The sequence below is a fragment of the Barbus barbus genome (genome assembly GCF_936440315.1).
Source record: "Barbus barbus genome assembly, chromosome: 17".
Classification (NCBI taxonomy): Eukaryota; Metazoa; Chordata; class Actinopteri; order Cypriniformes; family Cyprinidae; genus Barbus; species Barbus barbus.
This window is the reverse complement of record NC_136745.1, coordinates 4,320,296-4,334,910: the sequence shown is the minus strand read 5'-3', so window position 1 is coordinate 4,334,910 and position 14,615 is coordinate 4,320,296. Positions and strand designations below refer to the sequence as shown.

General features: G+C 36.6%; 2 protein-coding genes across 2 annotated transcripts in view; one reads left to right on the top strand and one right to left on the bottom strand.

Moving 5' to 3' along the window:
* LOC306883686 (vascular endothelial growth factor receptor 3-like) overlaps positions 1-3,433 on the bottom strand; it is a 68,927-nt gene extending 65,494 nt beyond the window's left edge. Inside the window, exons 1-4 of the mRNA XM_079439086.1 lie at positions 3,077-3,433; positions 2,122-2,425; positions 342-437; positions 23-256 (exon numbers count right to left, since the gene is read on the bottom strand). Of these exons, the coding sequence (XP_079295212.1) occupies positions 23-256; positions 342-437; positions 2,122-2,394 (603 nt within the window). The 5' untranslated portion in view covers positions 2,395-2,425; positions 3,077-3,433. The remainder of the gene's footprint in view (positions 1-22; positions 257-341; positions 438-2,121; positions 2,426-3,076) is intronic.
* A 4,978-nt stretch (positions 3,434-8,411) lies between these two features.
* Positions 8,412-9,527, top strand: LOC306883228 (neuropeptide Y receptor type 2-like; the record flags this gene model as incomplete). The annotated part of the gene is made up of 1 exon (XM_079438352.1): positions 8,412-9,527. One exon carries the CDS (start codon positions 8,412-8,414, stop codon positions 9,525-9,527), a length of 1,116 nt encoding a protein of 371 aa, XP_079294478.1.
* Positions 9,528-14,615: the final 5,088 nt, after the last annotated feature.

Below are 14,615 nucleotides of genomic sequence, written 5' to 3'. Positions count from 1 at the left end.
TGGAAACAGTCATTATAATCACCTCTACAAGTACAGATTGGTCTGTGCTGCTGGCAGTCTGTCGTAGCATGTTGATGTTCTGCTCCACGTCTCTGATGGCCGACTGTAGGGCCTCCAGATGTCGCTCCAGCCTCTGCAGCATTTCCTCTTGCTCCCTCTTCAACTGCTCCAACATGGCTTCCTCCTCCTCCCGCAGGAAGTGATGCAGAGCCTGGAAGTCGCTGTGCACTCGCCCCTGCAGCTCAGATCCCATTTTCTGAGGGTAGGAAAGCGAAAGTTGTGTGATTCTGTTTTGCAGGAAGTGTCACATTGTGATCTTTCTCTTTTGAAGGTAGACCCACTTTTATTTTCTCCATCTTGTCTTTGTCCTCAAGGATCATAGTGGCGTAGGCCTCTTTCACGGAGAATTGCAATTCTAGGCGGTCCTTTAATTGCTTCTAGAAAAGAGCAATTGGTAAACAGACACAGTATTAAAGAAAATCAAAACAGTAGTTTCATGTTTGCCTTAAGGTCCTTGCACACTGAGTCCAAAATTTTCATATGCATTTTTTCATATTCGTCATCCTTTCCTATGAAAATGCTTGTTACGGATGCAAAAGCGCAGAAAATCGAACCTGATCCAAATTATTTTATGACGGACGAAAGTTTCGGAGGCAGTGTGTAAACATGATTTGCAAGGTTGAGGTTGTATTTATTTTTTAACGTGCAAAAAATTCAGATGAAAATTTCGGACTCAGTGTACAAAGACCTTTAGTCAGCACAGTCCATTTACTGACAAAAGACTAGTGCTTTCCAAAATCACATTTTAACTGGCTTCAAGCAATTCCCAGGATTCGGTATCTACAGAGTCAACAATAAAAATAAACATTAAATAAGTAAAGTGGAGTTGCAAAACCAGCATGTTAGAGTATAACATTTTTTAAATGTCCTAAATTTTTTCTTTTTATTTGAAGAGCACAGTTTATTATTATTAATAATTAATAAGTAAGTGGGTCGTCTGAAAAACAAAAACTGTAAAATAATTTCTCAGTGTGATCAGACTCAGAGGCACTGTAATGTGCAGTGAAGCGAACCATTTGAAACAGACTCCATAGATTCACATCCTTATGCGATAACACTGGGTCTCTCCTGTTTGTTTGTTGCAACTTCAATTATGATCCAATTATGATTTATTGTGAGGTACTGAATCATATTCATGATACCGAGACTTGTTTATGTGAGATAAAGTTTCTCCCAAGGTTTTTTCTCCATTCTGTCACAGAGGGAGTTTTGGTTCCTTGCCGCTGTCGCCTCTGGCTTGCTCAGTTAGGGACACTTAATTTCTAGTGATTATCATCAATTTGATTTAGCAGATACTATTTAAACTAAACTGATCTAGACAATGATATCTCTGAACTCAATAATGAAATGCCTTTAACTGAAAATTGATTGTTTAATCTTATTTTTATACATTACTGACACTCTATCCTCCAATTTTATACTGTTAAGTGCTTTGACACAATCTATATTGTTAAAAGCACTATATAAATAAAGGTGACTTTACTTGACTTTTACCTGTAACTCAGTAAATGTCATCAAAATATTTTCAAAATATGGTTTTCTCATTATTGCTAGTTAGCACATGCCTGATATAACCTAATAATCACTGGAGAGTTAACCGCTAAGAACTAATCAAATCTTGGAAACTCAGAATTTACACTATTTTTCTGTGTTTTCTACAACAAGTCACAAACTGGCTCAGCCCTGCTGTACATTTAATTCAGATTAATGGAATGTAGACACAAAGATGAACTGTGGTTGGCCTCTTCAAGACTATGGAGGGTGGTGGACTGTATGCTGACAGAAAAACTAAATTCCACAAATCAATTGTAAGGTTTGTGATTTTTTAAATGAAAAATCATGAAGCTTTACAGACAAAAATGAGGAAGGACATTTTCAAGAAACATTTAATGAAAAACAAAACTTGTTCTGTTGCTCTTCTTTACTCCTCCTGATGTAGGGCAAAATAAACAGTTGATAAAATTGAAAGACAGAAGGTGACACTGGTCACAAGACACTTGGTTTAAACCAAGCTACTATGCTACAGACTTGCCTTTTCCTGACTGTGGAAAGACAACTCACCTCCAGACACTTGACAGATGCAGATGTGGAGCTGTCCCTGACCTTCTCCACAAGGCCAGCTACTAAGTAGTTGGTCTGAAAGCATTTGTTGGGAAACACTTGTCTGCACTGAGGACAGGACACAGGACCCCTAACCGTCTTCCAGTATGACACGATGCATCTTCTGCAGAAGTGATGCATGCAGCCCAGCATCACAGGGTCTTTGAAGAGCTCAAAGCAGATGGCACATGTCAGATCATCTCTGAGACTCATCTTATTCTTGTTGGTCGCCATATGGAGGAGATTTTCTGTTTCACTTCCGCTTCTGGCACATTACATGTAATAATGAAAATGAAAAGTGATCACCTGATATTCACTACAATTAAATGCCCTAAAGGTAAGGCCAGTTTGCACAGAAAGATAAAAAAAAAACTACAAATCTGGTGCCTTTTGCAAAAAATGTACAATGGTAACCATAATTTGTCAAAATTCTATTGTTAATTTCTTATTCTTGCTGGGATCATGTATTGTACTATGGTACATGGTATTAATGACACACTAAGTCCAATAACCCATGGTTAATGTTTGACGACTGTCAGCAGTTTTACTGTAGTAACTTCCGTGTAGGAAGAAAATATAAAGTTATTATTGTGATTCCTTGTTGTTGTTGTATTCTGTGCTAGTTAATTTACTTCCGAAACAAAACAGTATCAGATTCATCGAGAATTTTTCACCTTTCACAATAGCTACTAAACGTAAACGTTTTCTTTTTATAATACCAAAATCTATTTTATTAAAGCAAATGCACAAACATAATCTTATACGTTAAAGTGTCAGAATGTGTAGTTGCGCTAGCAGATTAGCTTGCGAGTTAGCTACACAGCTAAGCACAGCAACAACACGAATAACACCGAAAATAAAGACGCACAGATTTAACACATGTCATGTTATTTCATAAATAAACAATATAACTTACCCTTTCTGTTTTGGTTTGGTTTCCCGTGGAGTCCCAGACTCAGAGAGACTGTGAATCTCTTTATTCCTGTCTGTGAGTTCTTCAGTTTCTGAAAAGTGCTTTCGGTTTACTTTTATTATTGCGACTCTTATTCAGCACAATGTGTTCCTTTTAAACACGTGATTGTACAGAAAGCATGATTAACAAATACAAACACTGAGTATCCATCTGTTGGGAAAAAAGTTGCATATTTTGTGCATTCAACTAAAAGCCTTGCAGTAATAATATTTTATAATATCCCTCATGCATTGAACAGATAATACCCAGTACCTTGCATGAAATGTAGGTTCTCTCTCTCTCTCTCTCTCTCTCTCTCTCTCTCTCTCTCTCTCTCTCTCTCGCTCTCTCTCTCTCTCTTACCATACCACATTATTTTCAGAATACTCCCACTGGAGACCAGATGTTTTTTATCACAAGATCTGCCAATAATAACCTGAGTCGAAAGTCCAGTACACCAAAGATTATTTTTCCAGCAGGTGTTTTTGTTAAATATATTTTTAAAACACTAAACCAGAATCATTCTGAATTCTGTCCCCCAATGTAAAATGTCAATATTGCCATATTTTTATAGCTGTTAGATGAAAAACACAATAGGACACTGAATACGATTTTATCTGAAAGGTTGAACTTTGTTCTCAGGATTAGAATAGTTTTCATAAAGGCAAGGTGTCACATTTTTGTCATTAGTTTTTACATTTCTTTCTTTGCTCTTTTTTCTTTTCTTTGCCATGTTTTTGTTTTTTTGTTTTACTGTTTTGACTTTAATGAATGCCTTAGAATAATTTGTGAGAATTAGCAAATGATTACATGTTACATGCATTTAAGACAGGAGATGCAAGTTTGAAAAGAGATAAATGAACTTGTGCTATTGAAACCTTATGGGCTGTCCATGTCATTTCACATCAGTAAATGCACTCATGACAGTAACAGCTGTAACACATCTGGGTGCATGTTTTTTTTGTTTTAGCAATATCTCAGGTGTGACTGAGATTTCCATTCGCAGGTCAGAACCCCTGCAGAAGCAAGCACCTGACTCACCCACCCAAGGCCAATAGGAAATTTCCCCCTCAGAAACAAAAGACTTAGGACTCTAGAAATCACAGCCATCACTTGCTGCAATACATGCTGTCAGATTGACAGTTTCAGTTATTCCCGAGTCAGAATGATCGTCTCTCTGAAAGGGCCAGGGGGACGTTATAATTAGAAGTTCACTGTGTGACATTCATACTGAAATAGAGCTATGGATGTCATCCCAATTCAACTGTCAAGCAATGTTCCGCGGGTCTTAATTCATATCACAATCATATGTCATTTGATTTGATCAGTGTACAGAACAGCGTCACATTGCATAGACAGATCCCTCCACTAGAGCATTTCCTCCCACAGCCTGCATGCATTCATGCACCTAAAGTTCACTTGCCTACAGCTGGTGGTTTGCTTTTAAAAAAAGTGCATTTCTTTTCTCTCTCATGGATATGCATTTAGTACGCTATGCTTCTGTGTTTTTTCCGAGGATGAAGCTGATCCTGAAAGGGACAATAGCGTGAAGCTGTCGCGTGCAGTGGGGATGCGCGAACTTTACCGGCTATCATCCCGGTTATTATAGGGGTGATGTCTGACAAATAAGGTGAGTGGATTGTTCTCTGTTTTTAGGTGTCCTGTAATAGTCAATAGGATGGAGAAATGTGTGTTTTCATTTAAATATGGCACGTGGCAGGTGTCTCTATCAAGGTTGTGCACATCAGAATATTAATTCGAATTTGCTTTTAAGAATTAAGATTCAAAGAAATTCATGTAACAGCTTTAAGTGCATTTTTTAATAATACATTCCATTTTCAGTGTGAATTACCATCGACATATGAGATATTGCAAGCAATATTATGATATTAATACCCAGGCATGAAATGCCACCATATATTTTGTGTAAGAAATTACCATACATTTTAAGCAACATTTCATTTTCCAGACTTACCTCAAGGCGATTAAAATATAGTCATCAGTATACAGTATATGTAAATAAATTCACATTTGATGTCAGTATTTATTAAATGTTACACATTTTACATATTTAATGAAACATTACGTTTTTTTTTAATGTTACATGCTTGATGAAATATTAATAGCCTATTAACGTAATATTTCATATATTCATATAATTGTTATAAAAATTTAAATGTATATTAAATATATTACATAATTTTTTACATAATTATAAACATAATGATTTAATTTTTGGGGGGCTATGTTAACTGTTTGGACATTATCTAGTTTAGAGAAATACAGAATGACTAATGTATTTTGAAAAATCAGAGAATCATTACTCAAAGTGAAATAAGTGAATTTCTTTGCAATGCATTTCAGTAAATTTCTCTTCCTGTCATTCCAATTCAGCATTCTGTGGGACGTGGCCAATCCAATTCAAACTCCAACTCATGAACTGAAAGGGAGCCAGTTCCTAAATTCTGAACTTTGTAAGCCTTTTTGCAGTTGATTGTTGAGATATCTGTTATGTGTTTACAAAACCCCAGAGTATCATTCCTAGGATAGTCTTACGCATTACTGTTATGTGTCATTTTTATTATTTACATTATGTACAGTTCCTCCAATGTTGTTTTTAGTTGCAGAGATGCAATCATAAAGCATTTGATTACATCAGTTGGACGAGTATCTGGTACACTAAGAGCAGTCCTCATGATGAGTTAGCACGTCATTAATGGGGCTTCCAAGAGCTCTTGATGTGGAGGAAGAGCATCCCCAGCAGAACATCATAATGACAGTAAAGCTGAATCATGGGGGATGTTTGAGGGAGACAATCAACAGACCCTGTAGCCTTTTATTTGTGTTGATTCCTCTTTACACGTACACACACAAACAGGCAGAAAGAGAGCAGTCAAGAAAAAAAAGTAGTGGCAATTCTGGGCTGAAGTGTTTTTCCATTGGTTTCTCAAAATGCAGTTTTCCAGCTTGATATTCATTAACGTAACACTTTGTATAATATGAAACAAAGAGTTGATACAAATGCAGAGAGAAAACAACATTCCTATTTCTAGTCTTGATCTATTAGCAAATAAGTAAATGGACAGTCATATTCTGCACATAGTCCATGACTTGTCCAAATGAATGAACATTGAAAGGAAAGGCCATGTGTCTTAAGGGATATGACCTTTTTGATGAATAGCGTCTTGCATGTGTCTCTGGAGGACAAACTCAAAAAAATCTGCAGGATGTGAACAGAAATAACAAAAACACATTCTATTGTAAATTAACAATGTCCTCTTTTGTCACTTGAAGTCAACACAAAATTAAGATTGACCTTGTTTTCTTATTACATGTTCACAGAGCATGTTTTGTAATATTAATCAATAGCACACAACTGTTTAGGCTATATTTTAGCCTTTATTTTGCCTTTTTCAAGTTGACTTTAAAGTGTTAAAGCCTGGTGCCAAATTGGTTATATTATAAAGCCAAACAGAAAAAGACATTTATTTTTATGGCCAAAACCCTTTTGTACACACCTTCAAAGCTCTTAGCTGGTTGTAGATAGCTCAGTAAAAAATGGAGGCAATACTTTTTGTCAGGAACAATAGAAATATACCCATCAGCTAAAAACAATGTTACAACCTAGATTGCTTTTTTTAATACAATTCACCCTGAAAGATTGAGTGTCCTGCAAAAACTGTGTCATCTTTGGTGGAGGGAAGACCGTATTAGAGCAGTGTTTTTGTTTTCAATTACTAAATGACCTAAGATACCAAAGTCTTTATTGGCAAGTTTCCTTTTCCCTTGAGCAAAAAGCTGTCCATACAGTTTGTGTCGTATAATCATCTTAAATGACAATATAGGCACTTCTAAATGTGCTCATGAGCTCAAATCGTTCTTAGAAATAAAGCTCTGCATTGTCTTGCTTTGAACAGCCTGTAAATTGGATTTTAATGAAGCTCTATCCATCTCTTATGACGAGGAGAGGGCCTCGTTAACCTTTTTGTAATTAAATATGGTTCAATATTCTGGTAGCAAAATCGTGATGATAGCCAAGCATTAAATGGATATTATATTAGTCGTTTTTCAATAATAGCTTTAATTGAACATGATAAAAAGAAAAAAATAATAATAACAAAGATGGCTGTGTTTGTGTAAAATGTGTGCGTCTCAAATACAATTCCATTTTTCAACCTAATGATATCATCATCTAACTCTCAGTTATATGCCTTGCAGTGCTGTAATGATATATTATGATTGACTTCCTTCAGTAGATGCGTATGCTACACATTTCATCAGGTGTGCATGTCTCATCCAGAGCATGCATCATTCACTTCTACTCCAACTGAGCATACAAAAAGAAAAGAAGACATCATTCAGCTTCCCTGCTGAGAATGAGATCTCTGGCGTACATTTATAATTGAACATGTGCAATGAAATGTGAACCACTGAAATGAGTAGAATAACAGCTGGCATATATGTACCAGTATATAATGACATAAAATATAATGGTACAAAAAAAACTATTCATATACTGACTAAACTTCACCTTCACACAGGTTGCTTAAAATGGCTATAATGAAAAGACTATTAAGACTAACTCCATTGCCCACCATTGTCTGGTTGACCCTGACAAAATTACAAAATTTTGACGCATCAGGACCAGAGTTTGAAATTCCAGTCCCATTCTTCTCTCTTTTTCTATCATGCATAGAAAATATTAGAAAAGTGGAAATAGCATGCCTAACCTGCCTTAATGGGCATTAACATTGGATGTGTTGTTAAGCATGTACTAAATCAGAGGTGTCAAACTCAGTTCCTGGAGGGCCGCAGAGTTTAGTTCTAACCCTACTCCAACACACAAACCATGTATTTTTCAAATAAGCCTGAAGGACGTGATAAGCTGGATCAGGTGTGTTTAATAAGGGTTGGAGCTAAACTCTGCAGGGCTGTGGCCCTCCAGGAATTGAGTTTGACACCCCTGCCCTAAATAATATGTTGTTATCTTCCACTATTAGCAGTAAGTTCAAATAGCTTCTAGCACTATTTCCACTTAGAGCATGGATATTACTGCTATTTTCGCATGGCCTCAGCCAAATTTGATGCATTTTCTTGTGGTATTGTGAATTGATTACAATTTAAATTCAGAAATCAAAAACAAATTCTTCTTAGAAGAGGTACATTCAAATGTTCAGATGACATGCATCTTTTGAATAGCTAAATTAAAATTGCCATGTCAGTGCCAACTGTTTGTACTGTAAGAAGCAAAAATGTTCTTGTCTGTTTGACAGGTTGATGTTGTATGTCCTTGGTTAAAATGGGCCAGTCAGATCAAGAAAATGGAACGGAGGACACGGTCTATGATGGAAGTCTAGAGACCAGCCTGGGAAACTACAGCATGAACACTTACAAACCAGCCTTTGTGGATGACGTCACCAAGCACCTGAGTGTCCAAATATCTCTCATCTTTGCATATTCACTCATAATCCTGCTAGGACTTGTGGGTAACACCTTGGTGATTTACATGATCATTCTGTACAGAAACATGCGCACGGTCACCAACTACTTCATTGCAAACCTGGCCTTGGCTGACCTGATGGTGGACACGGTGTGTTTGCCTTTCACGCTGGTTTACACTTTGTTGGACGAATGGAAATTTGGAGCAGTGATGTGTCATATGGTGCCTTACGGCCAAGCTCTCAGCGTCCACGTGTCCATTCTCACCCTAACGGTCATTGCTCTAGAGCGCTACAGGTGTATCGTCTTCCACCTTGGTCAGCGCCTCAACAGGTGCACCAGCTTCATCATCATTGGCCTGACCTGGGCATTTGCTGCCATACTGGCTGGCCCGCTGGCTATTTTCCGTGAGTATCGCCATGAGGAAATCCCATACATTGACTTGCGGATTGCAGTTTGCTCCGAGAAATGGCCCAACGGCACAAATCGGGACGCCATCATCTACAGTTTATCGATGCTTCTCCTGCAGTATGTGATCCCTTTGGCGATCATCAGCTACGCTTACGTGTGCATCTGGATCAAACTGAAGAACCACGTCAGCCCTTCCAACCGCAGCGACGGCATCAGCCGCCGGAAGAAGACCACGAAGATGCTGGCGCTGGTGGTCATGGTCTTCGCTGTTTGCTGGCTTCCCTTCCACATGTTTCAGCTGGCTAGCGATCTCGACTTGATTCTCAAGTTCAAAGAATACAAACTCATTTACACCTTGTTTCACATCGTGGCGATGTGCTCGACTTTTGTCAACCCATTACTCTACGGTTGGATGAACCAAAATTACAGGAATGGCTTTCTCATGTTCTTCCGCTGTGAACACAAGCCAGACACCATCTACCCTGATGGGTCCTTCAGGACTCGATCTTTGAGGAGGATGATTGTGAATGGCTACAATGATGGTCAGCCTGCAACTCCTGTCTAATCATGAAGATGGAGTCTTCCTCTGTCTGGAGGAGCCTGCTTAATGCACAGTATAAGCAGTAGGGTACAATGAAGCTAAAGGCGCATCGGGGTAAAATAATAAGATAATAATTGGGGTAAGATCATTATTAGATAACTGACTTTCCCTTTGATGACATGGTTGGGTAATCCCATATTTATAATGAAAGCATGACATAATAAAATATACTATTTATTGTTACTGCTGAAAACCATATTAAATTATTATGAGGATCTCCTTCAAGAATCTTTACCATTTAAATGTTTTAAACTCAACATATTAAACTAGCATTATATTTATTGAACAAAAATATATTTTGTTTATCAAAACAAAAATAGTACAAGGATTGATCGTTTCAAACAAGTATTAGCATGTGAAATGCAAAATATATTACTTCAGCTGAAGTATTTGTATCATTACTGGTTGCTTTTGCCCCATACTGGTGAGCCTACTCAAAGTGGAGAAAAAAACTCATGCATTTTGAAACAAAACAAAGTTAACCTTTTTCATGATTTATTTTACCACAAAATGTTTTGCTCCATAAACGAGCAATAAAAACAGATTTTCTTTCTTCAATCATACATTATGGGAGTAGCAAAAAGCAGATTTTCCTTATGGTGTGCACAAGTGGTGTCCATTTATCATCATCCTTGTGCAAAGCTCTAATTGATAATGTCAGGAGACAGCCTGGATGCTGCTGATAGGCTTTCAGATCTGGAAACATTTTAGAGCCAATCACCTAAGCTGTAAATGGCATGTGACTGATCACTCTTAGGATTTGGAGAAAGCTATTCATTAGCTTTCCCATAAATCTTTATGGCATTTGCACGGCTGGCGCAGGACCTACTAGAAAGACATTATTTAAAATCTGCCATCATTGCTCATGGGGCCACAGAACTTTTTGAGTCAATCACCTGAGCCATAAATCTCATGCGACTCGTGTCAAGTCAAGTCACCTTTATTTATATAGTGCATTATACAATACAGATTGTCAAAGCAGCTTTACAGTATTAAACAGGAAAACAGTCAATTTCCCAGTTAAAACACTCATTCATAGATGTCATCATCAGGGGCCATATGAAATGATCTCATGACAACTCTGATTGGCGGATAGCGGAACAAAGGGGGCACACAATTGCATACCCTTCACTATTAACTATTTTGAGCTGTTACATAAAGTCTGTTTCATGCTTTAAGAGCCCTTCAAAACTGAATCTTGCACTGGTGATATATTGGTGAAATGTGTTTTTTTTATGTCGTCAGAGTACACAGCAAATATGAAATTGCCATTGCTTTGTAGAAATCTGGTGCCAAAGCTAACTGATCCTACCTTGATCATGGTTAAAAATGTGTTCATACATTGTATTGTGGGATACAGTATCCATAGTGTGCTCTGTTGTATTTTGCACATTTTGGCAAATGTAGTTCTGGGTGTTAATGTACAAGCATACAGGAACTTTGCATAATATGCATATACATAGGGTGCGTCTCAATCAGTTCTATAGCTCCCGACCTCGTAAATCAGTATATCGTGCACTCGAATCTGGGCACTGGTAAGGACCCTGGCTCCCAATGATACAGTGATACTCAATTTCCGACGACATGACTACGTACAATGTCACCATACATTGAGCTAGAGCGTCACCACTGGTATGATCGAACAACTGGCAGGACCCATATCATTGATATTATTTTTTATATTTTATATACATGTCCTTACAACATTTCAGCTGAATATTAATTATAAATGTTAACTATATTTGTTCATTTGATGTGTGTTCATGCTGAAATATACAAAAAATGGTACATCTTTTCAAATCTTATATCAAATGTCATTATAGTTAATGAGTTGATTGTGCATTTTATGTTTCACACCTCAGTAATGTCACAATAATTTCCGTTAAGGGAGCATAGTGTGCATGATGCTCCCTGGTTTTCGCAGTACATTGTGGGGGTTTTTCAGGATGCGAAATTTCTCCCTGCAGACTCCCTGATCAGTGCTCTGACTATTGAACTATAGGGAGCTGATTGAAACGCACCAATACTATACACTATGGCAAGACTAGCATAACCGCATTTCGAACATAACCTACTATGTTTTTGTAAAACACTCCAAGCATTGATATGCGATCAGTGAATTGTCCATCTCAACATTTAACTAATGAATGTCTTTGTTATTTAGTTATATTAACAGTTTGGTTGTGAGTTTAAATATTCAAGTGGATGAATTCCATTTTGTGATTTGTCAAAGATGGAAATGTCTTGCATGTGTGGTTTTGTGTAAATTTGCATAGGGCCGATACATCAAGTAAATAAATTGCTTTATGCTACTGATTGTATTTATACTGTATGATTTGAAGGTTTTACTGTACTTTGTATGCAAAGAATTAATGTAATCTATGGAATCATGTTCTTGTATATGACATTTAATATCTATGCTGTGGTGGCAGTCAGATGAAATAAAAAAAGTCGTCATTGAATATCACTTATTTTACAGATAGGATGTGTGAGAAAACTAAAATGCAGTGGAGGGAGCGAGTGAAAGGAAAATAAAACTTTTTCTGTATATTTTTTTTCTGTTTGTTGCCTTATCAAATCGAAAAGTCTTTAGTGAAACAAAACCATGACAAACACAACATATAACAAAAAAGATTTGAGACGATTTGCTTCACAGCAACATTTGGATGAAGTGATTTTGAAAACAAAACAATATATCCACATTGCAGCTGCTGCATTATTCATCTCCGCTACACAACTCAGTTTTTTCTGGCTGTAATCACTTTTTTTATTCTGTGTGTTGCACAAGGAGCATAAGGGGGGAGAAACCTCAGAGAATATAATAAACCGTGGCATAAACCTCTTGTTCTACATTCAATAAGCCATTAGATGAAGATCTGCACACGGATGAAGATACCAGACAACAGTTCTTAGTGTGTTTATAACATTCATTTGTCTTATTTGGAGTTTATTTATTTATAATTTTTTTTAACATTATGGGGTGTTTTAAAAAAAAGCAATTTCTCCAGGAGAGTAAATTGGAAACTAAATGACTAAATTTGTTCTAAAAACAGGCAACGAACAAATCCTGTGTGTAAATGGGGGTTTGCTAGTGTGTACTATAGCAACTAATTGTAATCTCTATAATGTGTAAATGTTGTTTTTCACCAAAACAAAGCATATATAGGCTACTGTACATCTGAATTACTTGTTTGAGAAGAACTAAAGCTGTTATTTTTCTGTCAAGCTTAGAACAAATCTCATCAGTTTCTGCCCTCTGTTGGACAGAAGGTATTTTTCCAGAATCAAGATGAAGAAATCATCTAAAGAAACTGAAACATATAGATCAAATTGAAAAATAATTTGACAAACAAAGCAAACACAAGTTTTTCTCTCTTTATGTATTATTTAAAAATGTAAATTTCAAAGCAAAATTTCTAATTTAGGAATTTAGGGTTTATTGTTTTATGCAGAAAATATTTATTGTCTAACAGCATGATCTACACTAAATTAAATAATGAATGACATCCTTTTAGGAAAAGTAAATGCATTACGCCTTTGGGCTAAACAAGAGAATAAACAGCTAAATGAACAAGATAAATAGTAATAAAAAAATAAAAATCATCAGTTCATCTTTTGAATCAGCCTGACAGAAGATGGAACACACACAAAATGATTCAACTGAGAAAATGATACGTTATATAACATATTCATATGGGTCTGCATACATAAAAAAATCTTCTATTGCAAAGAAACATAATCCATTGACACATGGATATTCCATGTAACATTTATTGTGTTTTACGGTTTTACATCTATACACTCTTGCAAGGACAAAATAGAGAAAAGGTGTTTAAAAACAATGTACGGAAAGCAGAGTGGTTCCATCTGGTAGGAGAAATAAAGAAAATCACATGTAAATAATACTATGGTTTAGGGCTGTGTTTTCCCAAGTTGATTATATCTTAATCAATAGTATTTTCAGACAAATCTTCTTACTTTTAGGTTTTGCAAATTTGTTATATTTAGACATTATCAGAAACTACTTTGTAGATTGTACCCCAAAACTTGTGCTCTTTATTTTCATATTGCCTGTTCATTTTCTATGGTAGTCATTTTTGACCATGAAGATGGCAGGTGTGACTATTTTTCTTTAAAGACCATTTTGCCTAATCATGTCCAATGTTTTTCCAATGTGTGTGAAATTCCCTGCATTGTGGGGACCAAATGTCCCTACAAGGATAGTGAAATCAGAATTTTTTTTGATGTTATGAGGACAAAATTTCAAGCCCCATGAGGATAGAACGTCCTCATAAACCCCGACAATGTAGCCTGTGTGTGGGTGTGTGTGTGTGTTTGTGAGAGAGAGAGTATCCCCTACTACATTATGGGGACCAAATGTCCCCACTCAAAGTTAATAATACCAGTAATATTTGACCTTGTGGGGTCTTATTTTGGCCACTAAGGAAAACAGCTTATAAATACAGAATTAAGCTTTTTGAAAACCTAAATAGAATAAAATGTGTGAGGGGTAGGTTTAGGGTTAGTGTTAGGGTAAGGATTGTACAGTATAAAAACCATTACACCTATGGAGAGTCCCCATAAAACATGTGTGCATGTTTATGTGGTTTATGAGGACACAAATTTGTATAATGACATGGGTATGACAGAGGTATTACAATATGAAGGTGGTTTATGAGGACACTGCCTATGTCCCCGTAATTCAAAAGGCTTAAAAAACATACTAAATGGTGTTTTTTTGAAAATCTAAAAATGCACAAAGTCTCCTGTGAGGGCTAAGTTTAGGTGTAGGGTTGGTGTAGGGCAATAGCACACACAGTTTGTTCAGTATAAAAACCATTACGCCTATGGAGAGTCTCCATAAACCACAAAACCAACATGTGTGTGTGTGTGTGTGTGTGTGTGTGTGGTTGCTGCCACAAAAGTCAACAAGTTTTGTACCATTCCGATAAAACAAACACTTAACAAATTCAAACTTTATGGCCTAAAAAGGTTGATGACCTCCAAAAATGTTATATATGATAGGCCTATTTAAGGTGACCAGATTTATGA